Source organism: Gymnoscopelus microlampas, assembly GCF_963454915.1.
Source record: "Gymnoscopelus microlampas genome assembly, chromosome: 7".
In the NCBI taxonomy this organism is placed as follows: Eukaryota; Metazoa; Chordata; class Actinopteri; order Myctophiformes; family Myctophidae; genus Gymnoscopelus; species Gymnoscopelus microlampas.
The window spans coordinates 35,244,629-35,268,161 of record NC_139944.1 but is presented as its reverse complement, the minus strand read 5'-3'; the positions used below and the strand labels follow the sequence as shown (position 1 = coordinate 35,268,161).

The window sequence follows — 23,533 nt, the reverse complement described above, 5'->3', positions numbered from 1 at the left end:
TAATCAAAATTAAATATAAAAATTCTAAACACTCAAAGATACTTTACAGTACAGTAGAAACCAAAGCAATGTTGAATGCATTACGTGCCTTACCACTTATTGTCATGTGGTGGCACTGTATACAACATTAACGTCATTAAGATGACGTGCAATTTTCTCTGGCTTGATACCTATACTGTATTACATAACTTGACAATAGAATGTCTGTGACTATACATACTCACAAGCAATATATCAGTGAAATGATAATCCAACAAACAATACTGAGGTTTCTATCACTGTGATGCAATTGTATGCTGTGTTTTTTTTGTTTTTACAAATTAAAGGAGACATTTTATAGAATACAAACAATTGTATAAAAAGTTTAGTCTGGCTGGCAACCTTTTTCACTATCAATAGCGTATGCCAAATCTATGCTCTGTCGTACGATGGTGTCGTGCACCGTAAATAGCAGATCTACAAGCTACAACAGAAGACTAATTAGTGTATGTGGTGCTCAGACAGATACTGTATAAATATAACACACACACACACACACACACACACACACACACACACACACACACACACACACACACACACACACACACACACACACACACACACACACACACACACACACACACACACACACAAGCATTGCACATACTGTACACATGCACACACACGTACGTGCACACACACACACACAACACACACACACACACACACACACACACACACACACACACACACACACACACACACACACACACACACACACACACACACACACACACACACACACACACACACACACACACACACACACGATTAGTCAGTTGTGTCTATCATGAAGGGGAAAAACACTATTTTCTATCTTACAGTACACCTCATTACAAGCAACTCTCTCCCAGAGCTCTATAAATCAAGGTCCTCTAACGGTGGAATGTGTGTGTGTGCGGCGCGTGCGTGCGTACGTGCGTGCGTGCGTGTGTGTGTGTTCTATTTATATACTGATTTTAGACGCTTCTCTATTGATGAATAAATTAACTGACTGACTTTGATAGTCACTTTAGGTTTTTACCTCCAAATGACAATACTGTAGTAACGGTTACAGTATGTGGAGAAAAATATGGCCAAAATGTTCTCTTCATGTATTTCTTGGCCTGTAGGTCAAGAATACATGTATACGTATATAATGTAGATCAATACAGTAAAAGGTTACACGTCATAACATTTCCATTACTCAACTGTGCAATCAGCTCAGTGCTGTGACATAGAGAAATGGCCAGTTTCAAAACCATAGTACAGTACACCCAGAACAATTTTGGATATTAGTACTCAAGCTTTTATCCTGTTTACTCTAACCTACAGCAGGGGTTCCCAAACCTTTTCTCCCCAGGACCCAAACTTACAAAAATGCATTATGAATTAACCACTTAAGCACTATTTAATAGTGCAAATAGCAGCTTGTAGATCTATTTTCACTATTTCTTTAAAATATGGAATTGTTTACATTGTTTTTTTTGTTTTTTATTCTTCTGAATTTGTTTTGAATATTTTGTAAAGATGTCTGTCAAAAATGTGATTGTTTTGGATTTTTTTTTAATGTTTTGAAAAAATAAATACATATAGTAATGTAAAAAAAAAAGGGGTTTTTACTCGTGACCCATACAAATATTGTATGGGAACCACATACAACCACTGATTTTATCTGAATCTTTTTGAAAGGAAGCACTCAGTTTATCACTACTATTCAGGGTCTCTGGAAGTTAAGTTACCATGGTAACCTTCACTATATTCTGCTCAGTCATGTTTACTTGGATATTCCTAAGCAGGCTGCATTCTAAAAAAAATATATTCTCAATAAGATATTCAGCCCAATATCAAAATCACAAAATAGCTTGTGAAACTCAGAATCAAGACCTGTAAAATAAGGGTTTTAAAACACATTTGATGCCAACAGAGACATTTTGTCTCTCAGAACTTGCCAGAAATTAAGTGTCCACACTCAATAAGCTTTTGCCTTCTCAAATTGCTGTTTCTAATTAATTCAGCTACACGATATCAGTAGGTTTTGGACTGTACAGTAGGATTTGAACATTTAACAATATAGATTATGTAGCTACTTTTGCTCACGTTTACAGCTATGTAAGCGCCTGTGTCTAGATCCTTGTGAAACACCATAGTCGGCTTGCAGTCAACAGCAAAGCAGATTATTCTTGTGATGTTTTCTTGTCATGTTATTTATTGCCATCATCATCTTTAGTATCAGTAGAACACGCTTGCTTGATTCTAGCTCTGAGAGAGAACTGCTGCCATTGGCGAATCCAGGTGAAACTGCAGAAACAAATAACAAGCTCTATGTGTATGCTCTTGCTCAGTTTGGGAGAAAATAATAACAGTATGGCTTAAAGCAGTGGTTCATAATCTTTTTTAAATTTCCAGGACCCAAATATCTATGGAAGTTGGAACCAAATGGACCCGCAAGGGTCCGGGTCCATTTGGTTCCATTCGTACACTCTCTTAGAACTGTAAGGGTCCATTTGGAACCCCCTCAAGGAACCCTGAGGTTCCCTGAACCACACTTTGAGAACCACTGGCTTAAAGCATCATTCCCTTTTTCCCTCATTTCTCCGTCCTGCCACCCATCTCACTTGGACAGCTTACTGATGACCCGAATTAAAGCTCCATTCTCATCCTTCAGTCTTTGGTTCTCCATCTTCAGATCTGTTTTTGTCTGGGGAGAGAAGAGAGAACAAACAATTTAGGGGCCTGTTTTAAACCTTACCTTAAGGCTTTATTAGATAGTACAGACAGTAGAAATAATGACATGATACCCAAGCCATGAGCCACAGTGGAACCCATGATGTTGCAGTGAAGTAAGATCTGTGCCTACAGCATATGCAAGTAGTATGTGTAGCCAGATGATCAGAGATCTATGCCTACTAAATTCAGCATGTGGGTTTGAATGCCAGAGAAAATCAGCCTTAACAAACCTAGCCCACTGCTCTGAAAATCCTGTATAATCCAGATAGTGTGCCAATATGAAGGACCGCCCTAGTTTCACTATTACCCAGCAAAAATAAAACAAAATAAAACTAAGAATCCTAAGCAGCTGCTCAAAATGTTACTTGTCTACATGTTACACATAGACAAGTTAACTTTTTATAAACATGTGCCTTGTGCTTCTTTTGCAGTGACACTGCGGCTAAAGATATAAAATATATTATACCTATATTTGTGACATGCTGTTCTCTAACATTACTACTGTCTCATCTAGTATTACTGCTATTATTTGTATAGTAAGTTTTGTTAATATTATCACATTGTCTTATGTAGCACCGGCATTTTTCTCCTTTACCTGTCTGTACTAGAGGTTCGCACGTCGCACCGCCGATCTGACTGATATGCCCATCTCTGTATCTGTCAGTCCTTGTCCCTTTATGCACATATATGGAGATATCTGTATCTGTTAGTTTTTGTAAGGGACAAGGACTAACAGGGATGAAGGATCTCCATATATGGTCATAAAAGGGTTATGCCCAAATATCTCTGATGTCATCAGTACATGCCCATATATGGAGATCTCTGTATCTGTCAGTCCTTGTCCCTTTTATGCCCATATGAGATCCCTGATGTCATCAGGATATGTCCATATATGGGCATGCCCCCTTTTGTGCCCATATTATTGAGGCAATTGTGTGACAATTGTTGGGGGCGGGGGGGGCATTCCCTTTTAACGCTGAATGGTCATGCCCATAATTCATATCCACATGTCTGTATCCTTTATGTCATGTCATGTATTAATCTGGTATTAATGTAGAACAGGGGGAGGGGTGCTGGGCTACATGATTACTGAAACATCACCAGCTTAGTGTGTGTAACAGAAGAGCTGATAGCCAATGGAAGCACAAATAGCTCTCCATAGCGTTATGGACCAGAGCTAAAAAGAAACACTGCAATATTATCGATGACGTTTTTTTTTTTACAATGACGTCCATAGGGATGCCAATAATATTCCAAATTTAATAACACAATTAGTGGCCTATGAAACCGAGTAAATTCATTTTCCATCCTCTCATAGAATTGCTGACTGCCCCACACACACACACAGACACGTAAATGTTGTTCTCTAAGTTTGTGCTTTTGTTCACTAACATTGATCATGCTGTACTGCATTTTATGTTTTTTTTCCTGGACCCCAGGAAGAATAGTCTCCAGTATGGTGTATAGACTAATGGGGATCCTTAATCGCACACGCGCGTGGGCACGGGCACGCGCACACACACACAGCCTATAGTGACCTATTATCTATTTTCAGAGCAGTGTTCCATGCCCTCTCATCCATAGATAACAAGAGGTTGTTGTTTGTATCCTCTTGGGCGGAACACAGCAGACATTTGTAGAAGTATGGCTGTAGATGAATACCAATAGCTTACTCACTTGAATGTCAAAGCGCTCAAACATTCCACAGCCAATGGAGCATAATGGTGACAAATGATGTCAGCTGAGACGTCCACTATGAACAGCACAACCCAGTCATGACTAACACTATGGCACTAAGTTCCACTGGCACATTTCATGTCAAGTCATGTGCACTACGGCACTATGTTCCACTGGCACATTTCATGTCAAGTCATGTGCACAGTGTAAACGTTTGTGCCGGTGGCCTGTTCACATCATAGAAGCTAAAGTCTGATTTACCGTATATGGCCTACTTATATACACCACAAATAGCCAATAGTAGATCAGCTATTTTTGGTGCATGACACCATCGTACGATGGACCATAAATGAGCATGGGCATGAGCCCATGTCATTTTATAATGAGTTTCCTTTGCTTGATGTTTTGTGTAAAGCACATACTGTAAACTTGCCTTGCCTTGACACCAGAGACTTTCTATTATGTGTTTCTGAACTAGGAATGTGTTCAAACTAAACAAGTCTCTCAAGATAGACGTGTTGGTTCTCACAACTTACAAATGCTTCTGCCTCAGTCTGTACTTCGGAAACTCTGAAAATGAGTAGAGTAGAAAAGAAAACGGATGTCTGCCCTCCCCCACTTCTGTTTCGCCTTTAGACACGAAACGCCTACTGGAAACCAAAAGAGTCAAATCCTGTCATGTCATTATTCTGACGGCCCATTATTCCGACGTCCTGTTGTCCGACTGACCCCATTATAACTAACCCTATCCCTAAACCTAACCCTAACGTTTGTTGGACTATTGGGACGTCGGAATAATGAGCGGACCCCAGCTAGCTAGCTGCTTAGCAAAATGTAAAGATATTTTAAAATACATTTTTGTGAACACTGCGTCGTGTTTGGTTAAGTACCCCTCCGGTCTGAAGAGCAGATTACAGCTTCAGTTCTTTTACAGGGAGGAATGGCAGACTCTCTGTAGCATTCGAAGATTGTGGGAGAGATAGTCTGGCTTGAGAGACTAGTTCAAAGTGGTCTGCAAAGATGACACTACAAACAATCAAAAGTACAGGAGACTGCAATATGACAGAGACATAGGCCACCATTTTTGGCCAAAATCTAACTTGATCAAATTTAATCAGTAATACACTTGAATTAATTACCTTCACTTCCTCTTCCATATCTGCTATCTTCTTCTCTAAAACCTGTCTTTCCTATGAAAATGTAAAGAAAGGAAACGATTCAAACTAAGTTATTAAGATGTACAGTATAGTGCATGTCCATATAGTAGAGCCAGACCAATATCGGTTTGTCCGATATATAGGCAATTATTTGACATTTTGATGTAATTGGAATCTGCAATTATGTAGCGATGTGTCCCGATTTTTCACCTTTTATACATTTTCAAAAATAGCAGAACTCACGTTGTGAGCTTGTAGATCTGCTATGTTTGAAAAATGTTAATAGAGGTTAACACACAATTAAAGTGGTTAAATAAAATGTTCAGTTTATGTGTATTTTATATTGTTTGCTTGTTCTTTTTAATTAAAGTAAAATTGTTCTTTTCATATATTGAAGTTTAATCATTTTTAATTTATTTAAGAAAACGTTTTCCATGCATCAAAAAGTTATATTTTTTATTTAAAGGTTCACGGTTAAATCAAATAAAAGATTTATCATTTTTTGACAAAATATCGGTCAAAACATCTAAAGTCGAGGTTGGACCCAAAAATCTGGGATCGGTTGGGCTCTACTATATATTACAGTACATGTATTGTCTACATGTGTGCATCATTGTTGCTTGTAAATAAGATTCTTCTGACAAAGAAGCACAGCATTATAAAAGACACAGGCATCATAATTTACCTTTTTTTCCGTCTCAAGCATGTTGGAGCTACTATCAGTCAGTTTTCCTTTCCTCTGCAATAAAAAAAAAAAGATATTGCCATTATTGCATATTGCCTTGAAACCCTAATTTTACGAGTGTGTATATCTCTGATATTAAATCTCACACCCACACTGATACAGAGGACCACCAGAGGAAGACCTTGATAGATGTACAATATAAAATCTCAGTGTTAATTCAGAATGTGTTAGCTCAGAATGTAAAAATGGACCCCTGAGTTAAATCAACACTTTTTATAGTCTTTTACTGTGTATTCAACCGTTTCATGCACCAACGTCCGTTTTATTTATCTTTCCTGTCATACTTCCTTCACATTGTTATCCTTCCCCTTTAATACACTACAGAAAAGATTTAATGTGTACATGGAAGTTATAGTTCTCATAACTTTTCGATTGATTTATTTCCAGCCCACATGGGATTAAGACACTAAATTACTGACAGCAAACAAACATTACAATAAATTAATAGCAACTCCGAATATAATTCATAATACTTAAAGCACTTTGCCAGGAATATGAGAATAATAAATCTCATTAAGGCTCAATGTGATACCCATACTGTACCTGCAGGTTTACTTTCTCCAGCTGGGACTGAACCAAAACCTGTTCCTGTTTACTTAATTCCAGCCTGGATTTGAGCTTTTCGTTTGTTGTCAGTGCCTCTTCATACATCTACAAAACAATTAGTAAATGTCATACAGTACAAAAACAGGTACCATTACCTGGAATTCATCATTCTAAAAAGGATCCTGACTGTAAAGATGATGAAATTCAGCAAGCAAATGCCCAACTTATATCAACTATGGTTTAAAACCATAATTCCTTTAAGCCGCAAGCAACTCTTAGATTCTAGATTCCAGATATTAAAAATAGAATCTAAGAGTTGCTTGCGGCTAAATAAATTCCTTTAATGTTTGTGCAAATCAAGATTATTTTTTTTCTTCCTTGGTGTGGATGGATAGGGAGTTAGTTTTTTATATCTTTTAAAGTATATACAGCCCGCATTGTTCAGTTTCTGACATACAAACATGTGCGCCAATGGACTGTGGAACCATTGGCACAGATGTTTGTATGTCAGAAACAATGTGGACTATTTGCATTTTCTTTTTCTTTCTGTTATTTTATTGTGTTGTGTTTTTAGCTGTGATATGAATCTCCCTGGGTCTGAAATAAAGATTTCATTGAATACACCAAATAAATACATGGCTGATGACAAAAATGACATCAACAAGTGAGTGAAAAGGACAGTTAAAACTACCTTCTTGTAGTCATTGCCTGCTGCCTCCTCCTCAGCCTTCTTCCGTGCTGCGAGTCGGTTCTCCCTCCGGGCGAAGTAAGCCTCAGTGCTTGGTGTTCTCTCTTTGGAAGGCTCAGAAGATCCAGAAGATCCAGAGGAGCTCAGTCTGAAAAGAGGGGGAGTCTGTTCAACATTCTATTACGGCTTCATTTCCATACACTGGTTTCACAGACACATTTATACAATAAGTGCTGCTTGAGAAAAATGCCTTTTTTTCAATTGAAAAGGTTGACACTTTTTTTTTTTTAAAGTTGAAAATAAACATTTATGTTTGGGGTTGTGTAACAGAACATATATTAGAATAAAAATGTGCAGATTATTTCTAATTGCCAGTGGTGGAAAAAGTACTCACATTTTTTACTTAAGTAAAGGTATCAATACTGCAATGTAGAAGTACTTTGTTACAAGTAAAAGTCCGGAATTCAAAATGTAAAAGTAGAACAGAGAGCCACCAAGAATGTAACGCGTCATGGTTGCAACAAGCATGTTTTCTCTTGATTGGTCAATTTTATCATAACGTCATCACATCAGTATGTGACCAGTGAGAACGTACGTGCCCAGGAAGTAAATAGTATTTTCATCCAGACTAGAGAATTATTGCAGAAAAACTGATTTATCTTAAAGTTAGTAAAAGAAAATCTCCTTGAGTATCTTTGGTCTACAAATCTTTACTTTAATGTTGTTGAGCTAAAATCCACATGGTTGTCTGCATGTATCAGTTTACATCGTTATGCACGTTGGTTCTGTTCTGTAAACAAAGCCAAAGCAGTGGAGTGCAGAGCATCTGTTTAGGTATAATCAATGGATTTCCCCATGGAATTCACTCAAACTGCCATCCGGTAAGATTTAATAAATTCTTTATGTTTGATACATTATCTTATCACATCCTTGGTATGAAAACAATGTAAAACAGTTGCTTGAAATAAATATAATTGATTTAAGCTGAAAACGATTTGTTTAATGCTGTTTGTTGGCAGTGTTACATTAAGTGTTACATGTAACTCATGCTGTTACAATTAGTCTTAAAATGTGCTTAAAATGTAACATCGGAACATCAATTGAAAAACTTTAAGTGGTTTATGATAGCGCATAGCGGACATGTATAGGTCCTCTTTGCTTGAAAATATTACATAGGTAGGTAAAAAGAGTGAAAAGTGAAAAACGTTACAATCTTGGCGGCCCTCCCCTACAAAAGTATTGGTATCAAAATGTACTTAAAGTACTAAAAGTAGAAAGTACTCATTATGCAGAATGTCCCATTTCACAAGTTTTCAAATGTATAAAACTTTTGAAAATAGCACAATGCGTTGCGACTCATTGTGAGCTATTTGCAAAAGGCTCTTTTCAAATCCAGGGCTCTTTTCAAGTGGCCAAAATGTATACAGGGCTGAAGTGGTTAATGTATGTTTCGTAATAATAATCAAAATCTACAAAGTAACTATTAACTAAAGTTTTCAAATAATTGTAGTGGAGTAAAAGTACAATATTTGCCTCTGAGATGTAGTGGAGTAAAAGTGAAAGTACTGAAAATTGGAAATACCCCAGTAAAGTAAAAGAATACCTCAACATTGTACTTAAGTACAGTACTTGAGTAAATGTACTTTCCACCACTGCTAATTGCTCTTAGATAACAATGACATGCTTTATGAGTGCTGTGTTTTAATCAGCTGAACTGAGTTGGAGGCAACTTACCTGGACACTCTCTCGTGCTGAAATAGAGCAACACAAATGTAAGGTCAAGGTTTACATGCTGCAGAGAAGAAGAGACCAGGGTATTCAGAGTTCTGATATAACAGATGACAAAATGCCTGTAACCCCATTCAATCCAGGAATGCATCCGTGTCATTTTAGATTTTAGCTATAACCATTATTTTATACTTTGGCTATTCAAAAATAGCAGATATACAAGCTCATAGCGCTATGAGCTTGTAGATCTGCTTTTTTTTTATTTTTTATTGTAAAAAATTTGTGCAAAGTTTTGAATATGTATTTTTTTGCTTCTGGGGGTCCCCTGGAACTAAATATTTTTGAGATGGGGGTCGGCGGCCACAAACACATTCAATTTTGGGGGTCCTTGACGTGAAAATGTTTGAGCACCAATATAGCAACATATGTTTTTTCAGAAACCTGTTGGGATTTAGAAGACATTTGTAGATGCGTTTCCCGGATTGAATGGGTTAAGATCATGGCTGATACCTACCCGTTTCCAAACCTTCATCTTACTGTAAGTTATAAGGTAATGCAAACAGAAATATTATCACATTCAATGAGTTTCAGCTGGTGGGAATTAGGAAGAGAGCGTGGCTTGAGAAATCATTGCTGGTGAGCAATGGACCTATCAGAGACCATTGGAGAGTCAATAGACCAGTGGTTCCCCAAATTGATATAGGCTACATCATGGCTGCGGACCCCATCTGGAACTATTTTGTGCCAGGGACCCCCAAGATTTTGTGTTTGAAATGTTTAAAAAATATTCCAAATGTTTTCCTTTTTTTTCAAAATTATTTTGAAAATAGCAGATCTACAAGCTCACAATGCCTCGAATCGTGACGCATTCTGAGCTTGTAGATCAGTTATTTTCAAAGAGCTGATGTATATAGGTTTAAAGGTTAAATTGGTTTTGATGCTATAGCCTATTAAACATTTTTCTAACCACCTCAAAGACCCCACTTTGAGAACCACTGCAATAGACCAAGGTTAACATGACATTGGCATTACATCTGTGTTTTAAATAAATAAACGTATTAAAGTAAAAGGTAAACACGTAAAAGGAATAGCATTCAAGGCAGAGCACATGATATGTTTGTGTCAACATCAAATTAAACATTGATGCTGTATTTGTAATGGTTGTTGGGTGGCTAAAAGTTATTTCCCATGATGTTAACTATTCCCAGATCTTCAATGTCCCATAGGATTGGGTTGTCTATATCAATATATTATGATTTTCTTGTATAGTTTACCAAAGCATAAGGCCTGACATGGCATGAGCAGGTCAAGACAATCCTGACCCGGTGTTCTATTTCAATGGATGTTTACTGCAGAGTGGGTGATGACATCAAGAACTTAAAGCAAATCATATTGCTTGTCTCCATCCTTTGTCATTGTTTGACAGATGGCTCGGTCATGTTCTATGACTTATTAGAAACACTTGTGTCATCTGTAGGACCATGCAGGGGTGCGTGGATGTTGTAATTGTGTTCTAATGGTCATGTGCTGTGCAAAATCAGTTCTCCCACTATGATCTCCCATTATGAAGTGAAGATTCATAGCCTATAGACGGGTTTCCGAGCGACGTCATCACAGAGCAGAATGCGCAATCTGCGCATGCCTGGGGGTGGAAGGCGCGTTCGAAAATACAGCCCTGAGCGGCAGTGAGCGCACGGGCCAATACAAACTAATAGGCGAGTGTGCTCCGGTGCGTAATTTCCAAACGCACCCATAGGCTTCCCCCCGCAGCTGCGCGGTCATATTCCTCTCAATGTTTACTAACAGGAAACCTGTCTATACCAGGGGTCTTCAATGTTTTTCAGGCCAAGGACCCCTTAGCTGAGAGAGAGATGAAGCAGGGACCCCCACTACATATTGGATTCATGTTAAATGTGTATTTTCAGACATGTAACCACTTAAACCCTCAATATTTGTAAACGAGACCTTTGGCTCTGTACTTGGACTGTTCGCCGAAAATAGCCAATCTGCAAGCTCGCAATGGGTCGCGTAGTGAGGTTGTAGATCGGCTATTTTCAGCTAATGTTCCCCCCAGAATAAATAGGATGCTAGGGTTAAAGTGGTTCATCTAAAAATAAAAAAATAAAGTTCCTAACACACAAAGATTTGATGGCCCCCCTGCAGTATCTCTGAGGACCCCCTAGGGATCCCGGACCCCCTGTTGAAGACCCCTGGCCTATACAGTAGGCTAATTAAAGCTGCATGCGTATGAATCTGTGAAGAATCTGTCCAATGAACTGACAGTCTGTCTAACTAATAAAAATATAAAGGCAATTTCTGTCTTCTAAAAAGACATGAAAATAAACTGGAACATATGCACAAAATGTTATAATAATCATACTTTTTTAATACAAAGTGGAGTAATTGTGGAAAAGCAACAAAAGCAGCAATTGTCAGTGTTTTCATTTCCATGGGCCCTCCTGTCTTTAAATAGTCTTCAGAAAAAAGAATGTTGATATCAGCACTGAGTATCATGACAGCTTCAAGACGGACAGAGGAAATAGTCCCCTGAATAAACTGAGAAGCAGAGATAACCAAACACATCCAAAAAAGGTAATAGCTCTGGCAGCGGCTGGGGAGTTTGACGGTTATTGCCTGCTAAAGTTGGAAGGGTTATGAGCACACTGAAAGACTTTGGAGTGAGAGGCAGGGAGCAGAGAGGGAGATTATTATTGGGGAATCAGTTCTCAGGGTCAACAATAGCCAAACAATAACAATATTTGACCCTCTAATAAAACATCTGTAAAACCCAACAATGCAACAATGCTAATTTAACTGTGAAGGCTGCAGGGGTGCAGCTTGCTTATTGTTAGTAGCAATAATGCCTATCTACTGTATCTCTCAAGAGTCCCCCAGGACTAAAATATTCATCTAAAAGAATGATTTAATCTGGCACGAGATCCCACCATCTAATGTTTGTGAACAACTGGGGGGAATGAAAAGAAACTTCCAAATGCCTGGGATCATTTTACTTGTGGGACCAATGCAAGTCAAGTCAGCTTGTCTTAGGAATTATATTATACAGTATGTTATTGTGTTAAAACAGGTTTTATGATCTTTACGCGAAGTTACTGTACATACGTGTTTTAAGGAAAACATAGATAATTTGAGGGAGGATTTACTGACATGCTAAGAGACAGTTGCTGCAGTATGGACACGATTCTTATTGCTTCTATTCATCCTCTGTGACCTTGTTATCTGGGCCAGTCTTGTCTGTTCCTGACCTACACTCTCACACGCTGCTGGACAGCTGATTCCTCTTTCAAACCCGGCCGGCTTTCCATGTGGCTAGGGAAGCATGACGGACAACCACTTTGTCAGGCAATTAGGACCTGGCCCCCGAACCGCCAAATATTTATCTTTCTACGTCATGGAATAAAACATTGTGTTATTCAAGATGAATCAAGTTCAAAGATCAGGTTAACGCCATCACGGTTAACCACTTGAACTCTGTAGCATCCCTATTCTCGGCATGTCATAATAGACAATCTTCAGCTAAAACAGCTAATCTACAAGCTCACAACGCGCCGCAATGTGATGCGGTGTGTTCTTGTAGATTGACTATTTTCACTGTAGAGATTTGGTACAGAGGGAAAAAAGGAGAGGGCCAAAGAAAGATCTCTGGTGGACCCCGGTCAACAAAGTATATAAGATTTAAGTGGTTAAAGAGGATTTACAATACATTTGGATGGCTGTATTTAGTGTATTTCCTTCCTTGTCCATTTTCACCACATCAATCATAAATAAATATAAATCAGTCAAACAGCTTTGAATTAGGAGATGCAACATCTAATACATATGGGCGATAAATGTGGAGCTTTTTCTACTCACATTGACAGGCATCGTCTCAGACACAACGTGCAGCCATTTTATTTTATTCTTTCAGACCCAGCCACCTGCTGGAACCTTTCCCAGAAACAATCACATAAAGTAAGCAAGGCAATACCAAGTAAGGCCCTATACCAGACTTGATGTCCAGTACGTAAAGCTAACAGTTATAAATCATGCTGCACACTGTGGCAAGCAGAACTGTACAAAGTGGAACAGACAGTGCCTCAAGTTGAAGATACCATGAGTAAACACACTGCAATGTCTCCCGTTAGACATTTACAAGACCATGGGATCTTCACCAGAGTCTGTGCCAACAGCTTCAACATTCTCACTGGACACATGGAACCCGCTTGGTAAACCATCATTAATAACGCTTGTGGACTCAACAAAGCTCTGGTTTGGCTCAAGGGACGTGACACATTATATACAGAGAGGTGGGTGGAAAAGTGGGCTGTGGGTGACTTCTAGACCCAGGTCCATGCAGTCTCTCCATCACTAAAGCTATACCCATGCCTTATTGCTAGAACTCATGGGGGAACTTCCTGCCTCCTGACCAGCTCTTCCAAGTGGAAAATGTGAGCTTCTCCCTCAGGACTATCAGAGGAATAAACATCCATAAATACTGTGACTGAGTTCCCACAAAGCCAGTCCTAAGATCTCCAGTACATCCCTCCTTCACTTCATCTCTCTTGTATGTTATTCTGCCTTTCTACCACGGTGTCCTTTCTCTCCATCTCTGTTTGTCTGCCTGTCTGTCTCTCTCCCTCTCTCTGTCTGTCTGTCTGTCTGTCTGTCTGTCTGTCTGTCTGTCTCTCTTTCTCTCTCTCTTCTCTCTCTCTCTCTCTCTCTCTCTCTCTCTCTCTCTCTCTCTCTCTCTCTCTCTCTCTCTCTGTCTTTTTAAATAAACAGATATAGCAGCTCTTTCCAACTTCATTATCCTGTGTTGATATAATTCCCCTGGCTCATGCATGGATGGCAACGTGCATTTTGTGTCACATTGTGATATTGAAAAACAGGAGTATATTTTTAAAGATTTAATTTTAATCTGTTGACATTGAGAGACATGTTGCCTGTGAAGTTCCTTGCTTATAGATACAGCAACCAGATTGTGGCACACCTCGTTTAAATCAGCATGCAAATGCTGTGGTAGGCATATCAAGTACTGTAGATGAGATGGTGTTATAGAAACCTTATCTGTAAACATTCTAAATTGAGGATGAATAAATGAAAAAAAAAAGTTGAATGTGGGCACGATTAACAATATTTTTAAAATAACTGATGTACCAGAAATCCAAAACTAAAAGTTCATTAGACTTCACAAGATGCTACCCCTATAACTTTGGAAGTCAACTGGCTTAAAGATGTAGAGCATGTTTACCAAAGGAAGCCGAGTTTGTGTAAGCCGAGAGACTATGGGAACATTTCATTGCTCCAATCAGTGCTTTAAATGTAATAAGCCTACAATCTATCTACAAGATCATGCATTGCATTGCCAATGTGGGTTATTGTTATCTGGGCATGACCAAGCCTACTGTAAGTTACAACACACAAACACACCTGTAGCTCAGAAGCAGAGCACTTTGTTTGACAGCCACTGAACTTCAGAGTCAGTGTTTGCTTATGTCAGCCCTGGTATTTCCTGTAACTATACACATGAATAGAAGGAAAAAGATTAAACATAATTAGCTCTCTTACCCTTGGGCTTCTGGTGGTTGCAGCAGAGGGTGAAACTGTGGAGGAGTCAGAGAGGGACTTCCTGGTATTTGACTGATCCTTGTTGCGAGAGAGTAGAGATGACATCGCTGCAAGCAGCCGGCCACTGCATGGACTTGTGGAATATGTCCAAAATGTCACAGTTACAATAGGCTAAGGTACTAGTTACTTTGTTTTTACAAACATTTGACAGATAACCAAAACTTTGAAGGGTAGTTTTGTAAAACTAAGAAAAAGACAAAAAAAAGAGAGACTTATACCACTCTGTAGTAAAGAGTTCTTGATTGAAGAGCAAGGGACCAGAGTGTGGTCTTCATTTGATGGTGAGATAGTTCATAGTGTGATGAGAATGTGTGTGAGTGGTGAAGGGAGTGGTAGGGAGGAGGGAGTGGGCGGGCCGTGGAGTGCATGTGGACACAAGGATTTGACAGCACTGTTGTTGTTCACCAGAGACCTACATGGACCACAGTTATTCAATGGAAACACAGCATCAAAGCACTGCAGCTCTATCAGTCTCACTCTCTCTTTCTCCACAGCCGTCCCCAGCCCTTCCCCCTGCCTTCCCAATAACCATTATTTCAGAGAAAGACAATGATTATGATTGCTATCTGAGACAATAGAAGATGATTTATTCACAATTTGCTTATCTCTTCAAAGCATAATCAAATTGAAAATGCCCTTGGTAGATGTACTGTATATGATTTTGTGCTTTATTTTATTGTTGTTGTAGTTGTTGTTATTTTTGTTATTATTATTGGTTTATTTGAACATGACTATTTAACTTAACTCAATAGAACATGTCAGCTTCACTTGTATTTCTTTCTTTCTTTCTTTCTTCTTTGAACAGCCAGCAGAGGTCTCTTTTTAGCACAAGTAGAACATACCTTTCTTGTGTATGTATGTACATACAGAGTAAGCAGAATATGCAGACAGCTTACATCTGTGGGACAGCAGGATCTCGGGGAAATTTGGCTGCAGTTGGGGAAACCGTGACACAACCCAGAGCACTGATGACTCTGATGCATAGATACCTGTTTGTTTGTTTTTGTTTTTGACCAAAGATGTATTGGTAAAATACAACCGTACTACTGCAGCTGATGTTAATCTTTGGAGAGTAAACACATGAGCTAATCGCCAGCACTGCTAAAGAGTTTGACCTAATGTAACCCCCAGAACTGACTATAACTTTGGAGTCAGCAGCGTTCATACAACAGAGAGATAATTAACTCCCAGAGGAAAACAATACATACAGTCCATTAAATCTGTCGAATAAATCTCACAGGCGCTTCTGGCATGAGACATGGGAGGGGGGGGGCTTTGGGGGATACTTTCAAGGGTACTCATCAAGATCACAAATGTGGATGTGTTCTTCCTGTGCTATGGTATAAACATCAGGTGGACAAAGCAATGGTTCCTACAAAGTGGGGTCCCTGAGGAGGTTCCAGGGCTCCCCAGCTAAAATGGAACTTTAAAGATCTGTAACCCTGAGAGAGAGTGTACAAATCCAGAGTTGTATGGGGTCTGTGGGCTAATGCATATCAAACTAGGGGTCCTTGAAATTAAATAGTTTGAGAATCACTGGCCTAGAACTTCCAGGTGCACCTCAACAGCTCGAAATTCCAGGGGGTCTCCTTCTAAATTATTGATAGTTCAGGAAGCAAACAGACCTTTAAAGGTCTGTAACGCAGAGCGTTTACAAATCCATTGTTATGGGGGTCTGTGGACTAATGCATACCAAACTGGGGATCCTTGAAGTTATAACGTTTTAGAATCACTGGCCTAGAATTCCCAGCTGCACCTAATATGACAGTGTCTACAAGGCTGCACGTGATGGCACAGGGTCAAGATATCAGGAAGCCCACATTTTAACTGAGGCTCGTGATTGTTTCTCATCCTTAAAAGGATTACTTGCATGTCCATTCTAGCGGTACACCGTGTGTCACACCTAGAACACCTAACATACAGTATATTGCATATTAAATAGGTAAAATACAGTTGCTTACGTGTCCCTGCCTGATGATTGAAGGCTATAGCAGTCGGTGTCGTATTTTCAATTACCTCTGATTTTTTTAAACATATATATCAAGGCCTTTTCTTAGATGTTATTTCCTTACACATTTGTCTCAATTTGTTTGACTTTATTTTTTATTGTTATTTTACCATTAGAATTGTAATTGACTGTTGTTTTTTATCCCTTAAAGGGTTAGTTCAGATTTTTTGAGTATTTTCTGTAGGAAATACTTACCATTAATGTAGTGGTTGCAAAGGTATTAATTGATTGCCCGAGTCCCGTGGTCAGAGTTATGGTCCGTTTCTGATAAATATGAATGTAGTTCCGGTAGATTAGTAGATTTGGTGGGGGCCGCTCATTAAAAATAAATACATTTAAAAAACTAGCGTCATTTGTATTGTTGACCTATTTCTACCCTATAGAGCAGGTTTCGTTCAATTTCGACCCCTCTGTCACATGGTACTATTTTTTGTGTCATATATTTTGTGCGTGAGTAGGCTGCCGCGGCGCAGTGATTCTGGACACAAACATTAGTACCATGTGACAGAGGGGTCGAAATTGAACGAAACCTGCTCTATATGGTAGAAATAGGTCAACAATACAAATGACGTTAGTTTTTTTAATTTATTTATTTCTAATGAGCGGCCCCCACCAAATCTACTAATCTACCGGAACTACTTCATATTTATCAGAAACGGACCATAACTCTGACCACGGGACTCGGTCAATCAATTAATACCTTTGCAACCACTACATTAATGGTAAGTATTTCCTACAGAAAATACTCAAAAAATCTGAACTAACCCTTTAAGGCTATATTTTTAGGCTGAGGAATTCATTGGCATAACGATTAAATTGGGGAGAAAATGGGGGTAAAAAATGATTGGCTACTCTAAATAAAAAAAAAAGGTGGAAAAAAGGCTATATTTTTATCTTGCTAATATAAAGCTCTTTGTAACCCAGTTTTCAAAAAGCGCCATATAAAGTTTAGTATTATTATAAAAATTACCCTACATTGTATGTTGTTAGTAGACTAGTAAGCAACATTTCTACATGATAATGTATAGTAGGCTCTTATTTCAATATAATATCTTTGAACATTAAGTGTTGATGCCATCTGGTGGCAGAGGAAGTTGTAGCACTTCTAAATGAAGCTCATGACCAAGAGAACAGTACAGCCTGTACCACACAACCCCACTCACATGTACAGAATGTACAGTTGCTTTGCAGTTGTCAGACCCATAGGCTAAGGCAGCTCCATAAATATCATTACAGTGAGAGGTGATACAGTTAAGACAGTGTTCAATTACACTGGTCAACACATTTCCTGACCTTTTCCCTTTTGGCCTTTCATATTTGATCAATGCTTGTCATTTGCAGTGATTTGTAAATGAATGCAAAACATCAAATTAAGAAATAAAAAATAAGCACAATTTTATTCATCATAAAAACAGTGCATTGTGTAACAGTCAGTGTAACAGAGAACATAGTAGTGAACACATCAGTCAATGATTCAAAGCCACATGGCAACTCTGTATGTATGGGTATAGAGCTTTGAGACTGACAGAAGTTAAGTTAGGTAGTTTAGTTTGCAGTTTGTACTATTAAAACTGTCACCACTTTGCCAATTCATGTTTGATATTAATTATCAAATAAAAAAAATAAAAAAAGAAAGGACAAAAAAAACTGTTTACCACAATAAACATACTGTAGGCCTACAACTCAAATAATGAGTGACATTCGACTTTATACAAACTTTCCTATAGTGCTTGCCAACGTGTCGTCACCACGGGGGGCATGGCATAGTACTGGTGGGGGGTAATGTTAAGTCAACCTGTTTATACCCCACAAAGATGTCCGCCACTACCAAATGACACTTGTTGACGCCCCCTTCAGGATTTTTGGCATGCACTATAGAGGCACTAATAAACTTCATTCAATCTTTCTGTCAGTCCCCTTTCTACACTTTATATACTTATAGGACATCATGTGATGACCAAATATATCTGATACTAAATGGAATCTTAATGTTATTTAATATGACTAATATTTCAAAGGGGCAATAACTTAAAAGAAAATTACTTAAAATAAATACAGTAGGACCAGTTATAACAACACAACGAGGGCCAGCCAAATGTTGTTTTTTTAGTATTACTCTTTGAAGGGCAACTTATGACACATTGAATTGTGATTGATGCCATCCATCTTCTATTCCACTGAATCTAAAATAATATTAAGAATAGTCATGACCAAGATGTGCAAGTCATTAATCAATAATGTACATCATATTGATAATAAAATAGTAGAATAGTGGACAATGACAGGAAGTCCCATGAAACATAATTTCTAGGGATAGAATGACGGGAGTGCAACGACTAGCCCTTTTGAGCATACAGTATCGACAGTATGGCTGTACTTGCTCCACCTTATGGCAATGAAACCTTCTGTATTCTTGCCGTGCGCTTGCCCTTATGAAGATAAAACTATTCCCTTTTATTTGACACGATGTAATTCGCCTAGCTCCTATTCTGCAATACCCAACTCCACAAAACCGTCTGAATCGTCCTCTTCCCAAGACTCCTCCACCTCCTGCCCCTCTGCACTTTCATCTGTGACCTCTTCTTCTGCTGTTTTCTCAGGTAAATCAGAATCCTCAACTTCCTGTTCTACTGACTCCTCCTCCTGCTCAGCCTCCTCCTCCACCACCTGCTCCTCGTCGTCTGGGCTCTCTGTCACTTCCTCGACATTTTCGGACCCTACCAGCGCCTCTGTGGCATCCTCCACCTCTTCTTTCTCCTCCTCCTCCTCTTTTTCTTCCTCCTCCTCCACCTTCTCCACCTCCTCTTCTTCCTTCAGCTCCTCTGCGGGAGGTGTGACCACCTCCAGCTCCTCAACAGCTGTAGGAGCCTCCACAGCAGACTCAACATCAGTTGCCTGAGAACTGGGTTGACCTCCATTCAGCAGCTGGAACACAGAGCACATGCAGGCAACAGTATTATGGTGACAGGAATGTCAGTTTGAGAGGCATTAGCCATGTACTGTACTGTTTAGTTAAGGCCACATGGTTTTCTATGAGCAGGCTTAATTGGTATACACAGGAACAGATAGGACCACAAACAATAGGATATATATTGTTCACAGATCTACGCCTAGTTGTCTCTGCACATTACAATCCAATCCGGTTTGTGTCTTTATCTACTCCTCGGACGTTATGACAAATTTGATTGTTCCTCACACCACTTCGCTTGTTGTTTTCCCACAGCATGTGATGCTGTCACAGCATAGTGATGCTGTGTGCCATTCTCTAACAAATCCACATGACGGAGTTATTCATAAATACTGCCTCTCAAAAAGCCGACGTATCATACCTGGCTATGGACGTTCTTCAGCTGAGCCTTGATGTTAGTGTGGAGGGACTGTGATGTGATTAACTGTTCATCCAGGGTCTTCTCCACTGAGCTGAGTTTCTTCTCCAGCATCAGGGCCCTCATGGCTTGCTCTGCCTCAACCAGCTGCCTGAAATGCACACACAAACAAGTAACATACAATTAAGAATATTTCCTCTTTGCCAAGTCGGTAGGATGATACATTTAAATGCTTGATATCATTCTAAACCTAACCCACTTAGCTGTGCACCTGTGTCGCACACCAAAATGGCTGATCTACAAGCTCACAATGTGTAACAGCGCCACACACTGTGAGCTTGTAGATCTGCTATTTTCGGTGTGTGACGTGACGTCACCGGTGCGGAACTAAGAATAAATTCACCCTCACAACACTTACTTTATCATAACCACATCTTGGTTGTTTGCATAGAGTGCGACTTTGTGAATATCCAGGGCCACTTTCATGTCGCTCAGCTCGGACGCATGTCCCTCCATTTGCGCATTAATTGTGTCCATTACGGTGACCTGTTCGTTCAGTCTGGAATTTGTGCTCCCCACAGCACTGTTTAGCCCAGCCAAACTCGCAGCCATCACGGCGCTGGAGCTCAAAATGTTCCCCACGCTCTCTTTCACGGCGTCAAACTCCGCACTCTTGTTCTTGAGCATGGCGTGGAGCGTTGCCGTGGATGCTGCGACCTGCTGCATCTCGGCCAGCTGGGCGTCCATCTCCGAGTGAAGAGCCCAAATCTGAGAGTGCAGGTCGCTGTTCTTCAGACTCTCAGACGTTTCCAGGGCAACATCCACCTTTTGCTGAGCATCTTTCTGAGCTTCTTCCAGAGCCACAATCCTCTCCTCTACCACTTCTGAATGCATCTACCAAGTGAAACACACACACACACACACACACACACACACACGTTTGTATTACTATATTTGTGATGACATAAATTTTAGGATGGTAATTTTATAAATGCCATTTTTAACCCTAACCCTCAAGCCTGACCTGCCTGACCTGTCTCATGCACCCAAAATGTCGAATCTACAAGCTCACAATGCGAACGAGTTGCGAGCTTGTAGATCAGCTATTTTGGGCACAACTAAGTATAAATCCAAGCCTAAATATGACATTTTGATAACCACAAAACAACCACTTTTTTTCTTGTGAGGATGGTCCTCACTATGTCTATTTCTCAAATTCTACTATACTGGGGGGGGGGGATATTTGGTCCTCAAAAGTATAGTAGTACACACACGCATTGCATGGAGTATCAACATTCTGTATAATATCATTTATAGGATTATAATAATAGGTGTGCTGAAACACACTAATTAGCCTTAGCCAGGCCTAACTGGTGGTAGTAGTGAGGATGTCACACTAGCTGTCACTGTCAACGTGCACAGAGAGGAGAAACGTGATCAGGAATGTACACATGGTGCACTAAAGATAGAAGACACACATGTCCCATGCAGCATGCCTAACAGGTCAACTGTTTGAAAAGCACTGCTGTAGTGTTTTAAAAACGTGCTGTTAGTTTACTTTGACTTTTTAAAGTGCAAGGAAAGAAAACAAACCTACTGATTCATGTTAAGTTTTGAGAGTATATGCTACCAGTGGTGTAAAGTAACTAAGTACATTTACTCAAGTACTGTACTTAAGTAAAACACGTGAGTACTTCTTCCATCACTTAGGACCCCAATGGAAACAAGCCATCGTGCTTTCTTGGGTTGAATCCTTTTTAGCATCCCTTTACTTTGAACTGTACTTTCTGTTCTTTTTTTTTGTTGCAAACTGCTAAGTAAAGTATTCAATCAATCAAGATGACCTGTGAGTCTTTCATGCCCATGGCGTGCTGGAAGCCTGTGATCCTGGTCTGCATGGCGGTGAAGGACTCAGAGAGCTGGTCCAGGGTGGACTGCTGCTGCATGCAGAGGACCCCCAGAGTGGATCCACCCAGAGCCATGATCAGGAACAATAGACCCGGCAGGACGTAGCTGCTTCCACCCGAGTGCTGCGAGGACGATTCTATCAGATATGAGCCGTCCTCCTGCTTGCTGCCGGGCTTTGATTTGCGCTTGGCCATTTTAAAGTTATTTTTCTTTTATATATAATTATTATTATTATTTAAGGGAGAGGGACTAATGCTTTAAGAGCGCAAGTTGTAAATGAGTGTCTGCCTGACAGAGGTAGGTATCCATGCTCAGTGTTGCCAGGTGTTGCGGGAGAAGTAAGCAGCCAGGGTTTTAGGGACAAATAAATATTAATTTGGGAAAATGTTTGAGAACCACTGGTTTAGATTTTTTTTTAAAGAATACATTTGGAAGCAAGCCTAAATAAGCAACTACTCTATAAACAAGCCCAAAGAAATGCAACCCGCAACTACCAATTATTTACAAGCAACTTTACAGATAAAGAAGCCCGAAGTCGCTTATAATAAGCGGACATGGCAACGCTGATCTCTTGTCATTCATTGGACCACTATGTGCACAAGGAAAGTGTTGGGAAGGGGGCGTGGTGCGATGTTATGTAACTGTCAGGGAAAGCCCTATGTACATGTTGGCCATTTGAAAATAGCCGATCTACAAGCTCAATGCCACGCATTGTGAGCTTGTAGATATGCTATTTTCAAATGATTTTTATACATTTGAAAACTCTGGCATGTCCAGGACATTCTGCATAATGAGTACTTTTACTTTTGTACTTTAAGTATATTTTGATACCAATACTTTTGTACTTTACATTTTGAATTCCAGACTTTCATTTGTAACCAACAGAGTACTTCTACATTGCAGTATTAATACTTTTACTTAAGTAAAAAATGTGAATACTTTTTCCACCACTGCATTCAGAACACAACGGGACACAATGAGATGAGAGACAACCATTATGCACAAATCAAGACATTTTATTCAAAACAAAACAGTGTATTCATTACAACAGTGCCATCAAAACAAGCCCCTGTGAAGTATAGTGACTAGGCTATTGTTAATAGTTTGAATTGACTATAGGGAATAGGGACACAACAATTAGGCTTAGCTGAGAAATTGTGTATTTAGAGTGCACTTTTGCAAATGTATTGGGCTCAGGTGAAAAGCAAAGTGGGCAGTAGCATAAGGAATGGGCAGGTGAAGTCTTCATGGTCTTTTATTTGTGATCACTCGAGTGCTCCTACAAGTAGTGAAAAATAAACCTTCTAGAAGACTTCATGCCCCTTTCTCAGTGCTCACTTCCTCTTAGTGCCCAGTCTTTTCAAGTGCCCAGCT

General features: G+C 39.5%; 2 protein-coding genes across 3 annotated transcripts; both read right to left on the bottom strand.

Annotated features, from left to right (window-relative positions):
* Positions 1 to 715: 715 nt before the first annotated feature.
* LOC311049558 (protein phosphatase 1 regulatory subunit 12B-like) lies at positions 716 to 15,235 on the bottom strand. 2 transcript variants are annotated; one of them, XM_084063198.1, is made up of 8 exons: positions 15,136 to 15,235; positions 14,858 to 14,990; positions 9,299 to 9,315; positions 7,568 to 7,712; positions 6,874 to 6,981; positions 6,271 to 6,324; positions 5,568 to 5,618; positions 716 to 2,722 (listed from the first exon to the last, which is right to left on the bottom strand). In XM_084063198.1, the coding sequence occupies exons 2-8, from the start codon at positions 14,960 to 14,962 to the stop codon at positions 2,636 to 2,638; spliced, it is 567 nt and encodes a 188-aa protein (XP_083919324.1). In that variant the 5' UTR covers positions 14,963 to 14,990; positions 15,136 to 15,235; the 3' UTR covers positions 716 to 2,635. The 2 variants fall into 2 exon arrangements, with proteins under 2 accessions (XP_083919324.1, XP_083919323.1); XM_084063197.1 differs by having other exon boundaries at positions 14,858 to 15,229.
* Positions 15,236 to 18,295: 3,060 nt separating this feature from the next.
* On the bottom strand, positions 18,296 to 22,436 carry LOC311049554 (uncharacterized protein). The gene is made up of 4 exons (XM_084063191.1): positions 22,096 to 22,436; positions 20,670 to 21,145; positions 20,255 to 20,402; positions 18,296 to 19,850 (listed from the first exon to the last, which is right to left on the bottom strand). The coding sequence occupies exons 1-4, from the start codon at positions 22,351 to 22,353 to the stop codon at positions 19,410 to 19,412; spliced, it is 1,323 nt and encodes a 440-aa protein (XP_083919317.1). The 5' UTR covers positions 22,354 to 22,436; the 3' UTR covers positions 18,296 to 19,409.
* Between the last annotated feature and the right edge of the window lie 1,097 nt (positions 22,437 to 23,533).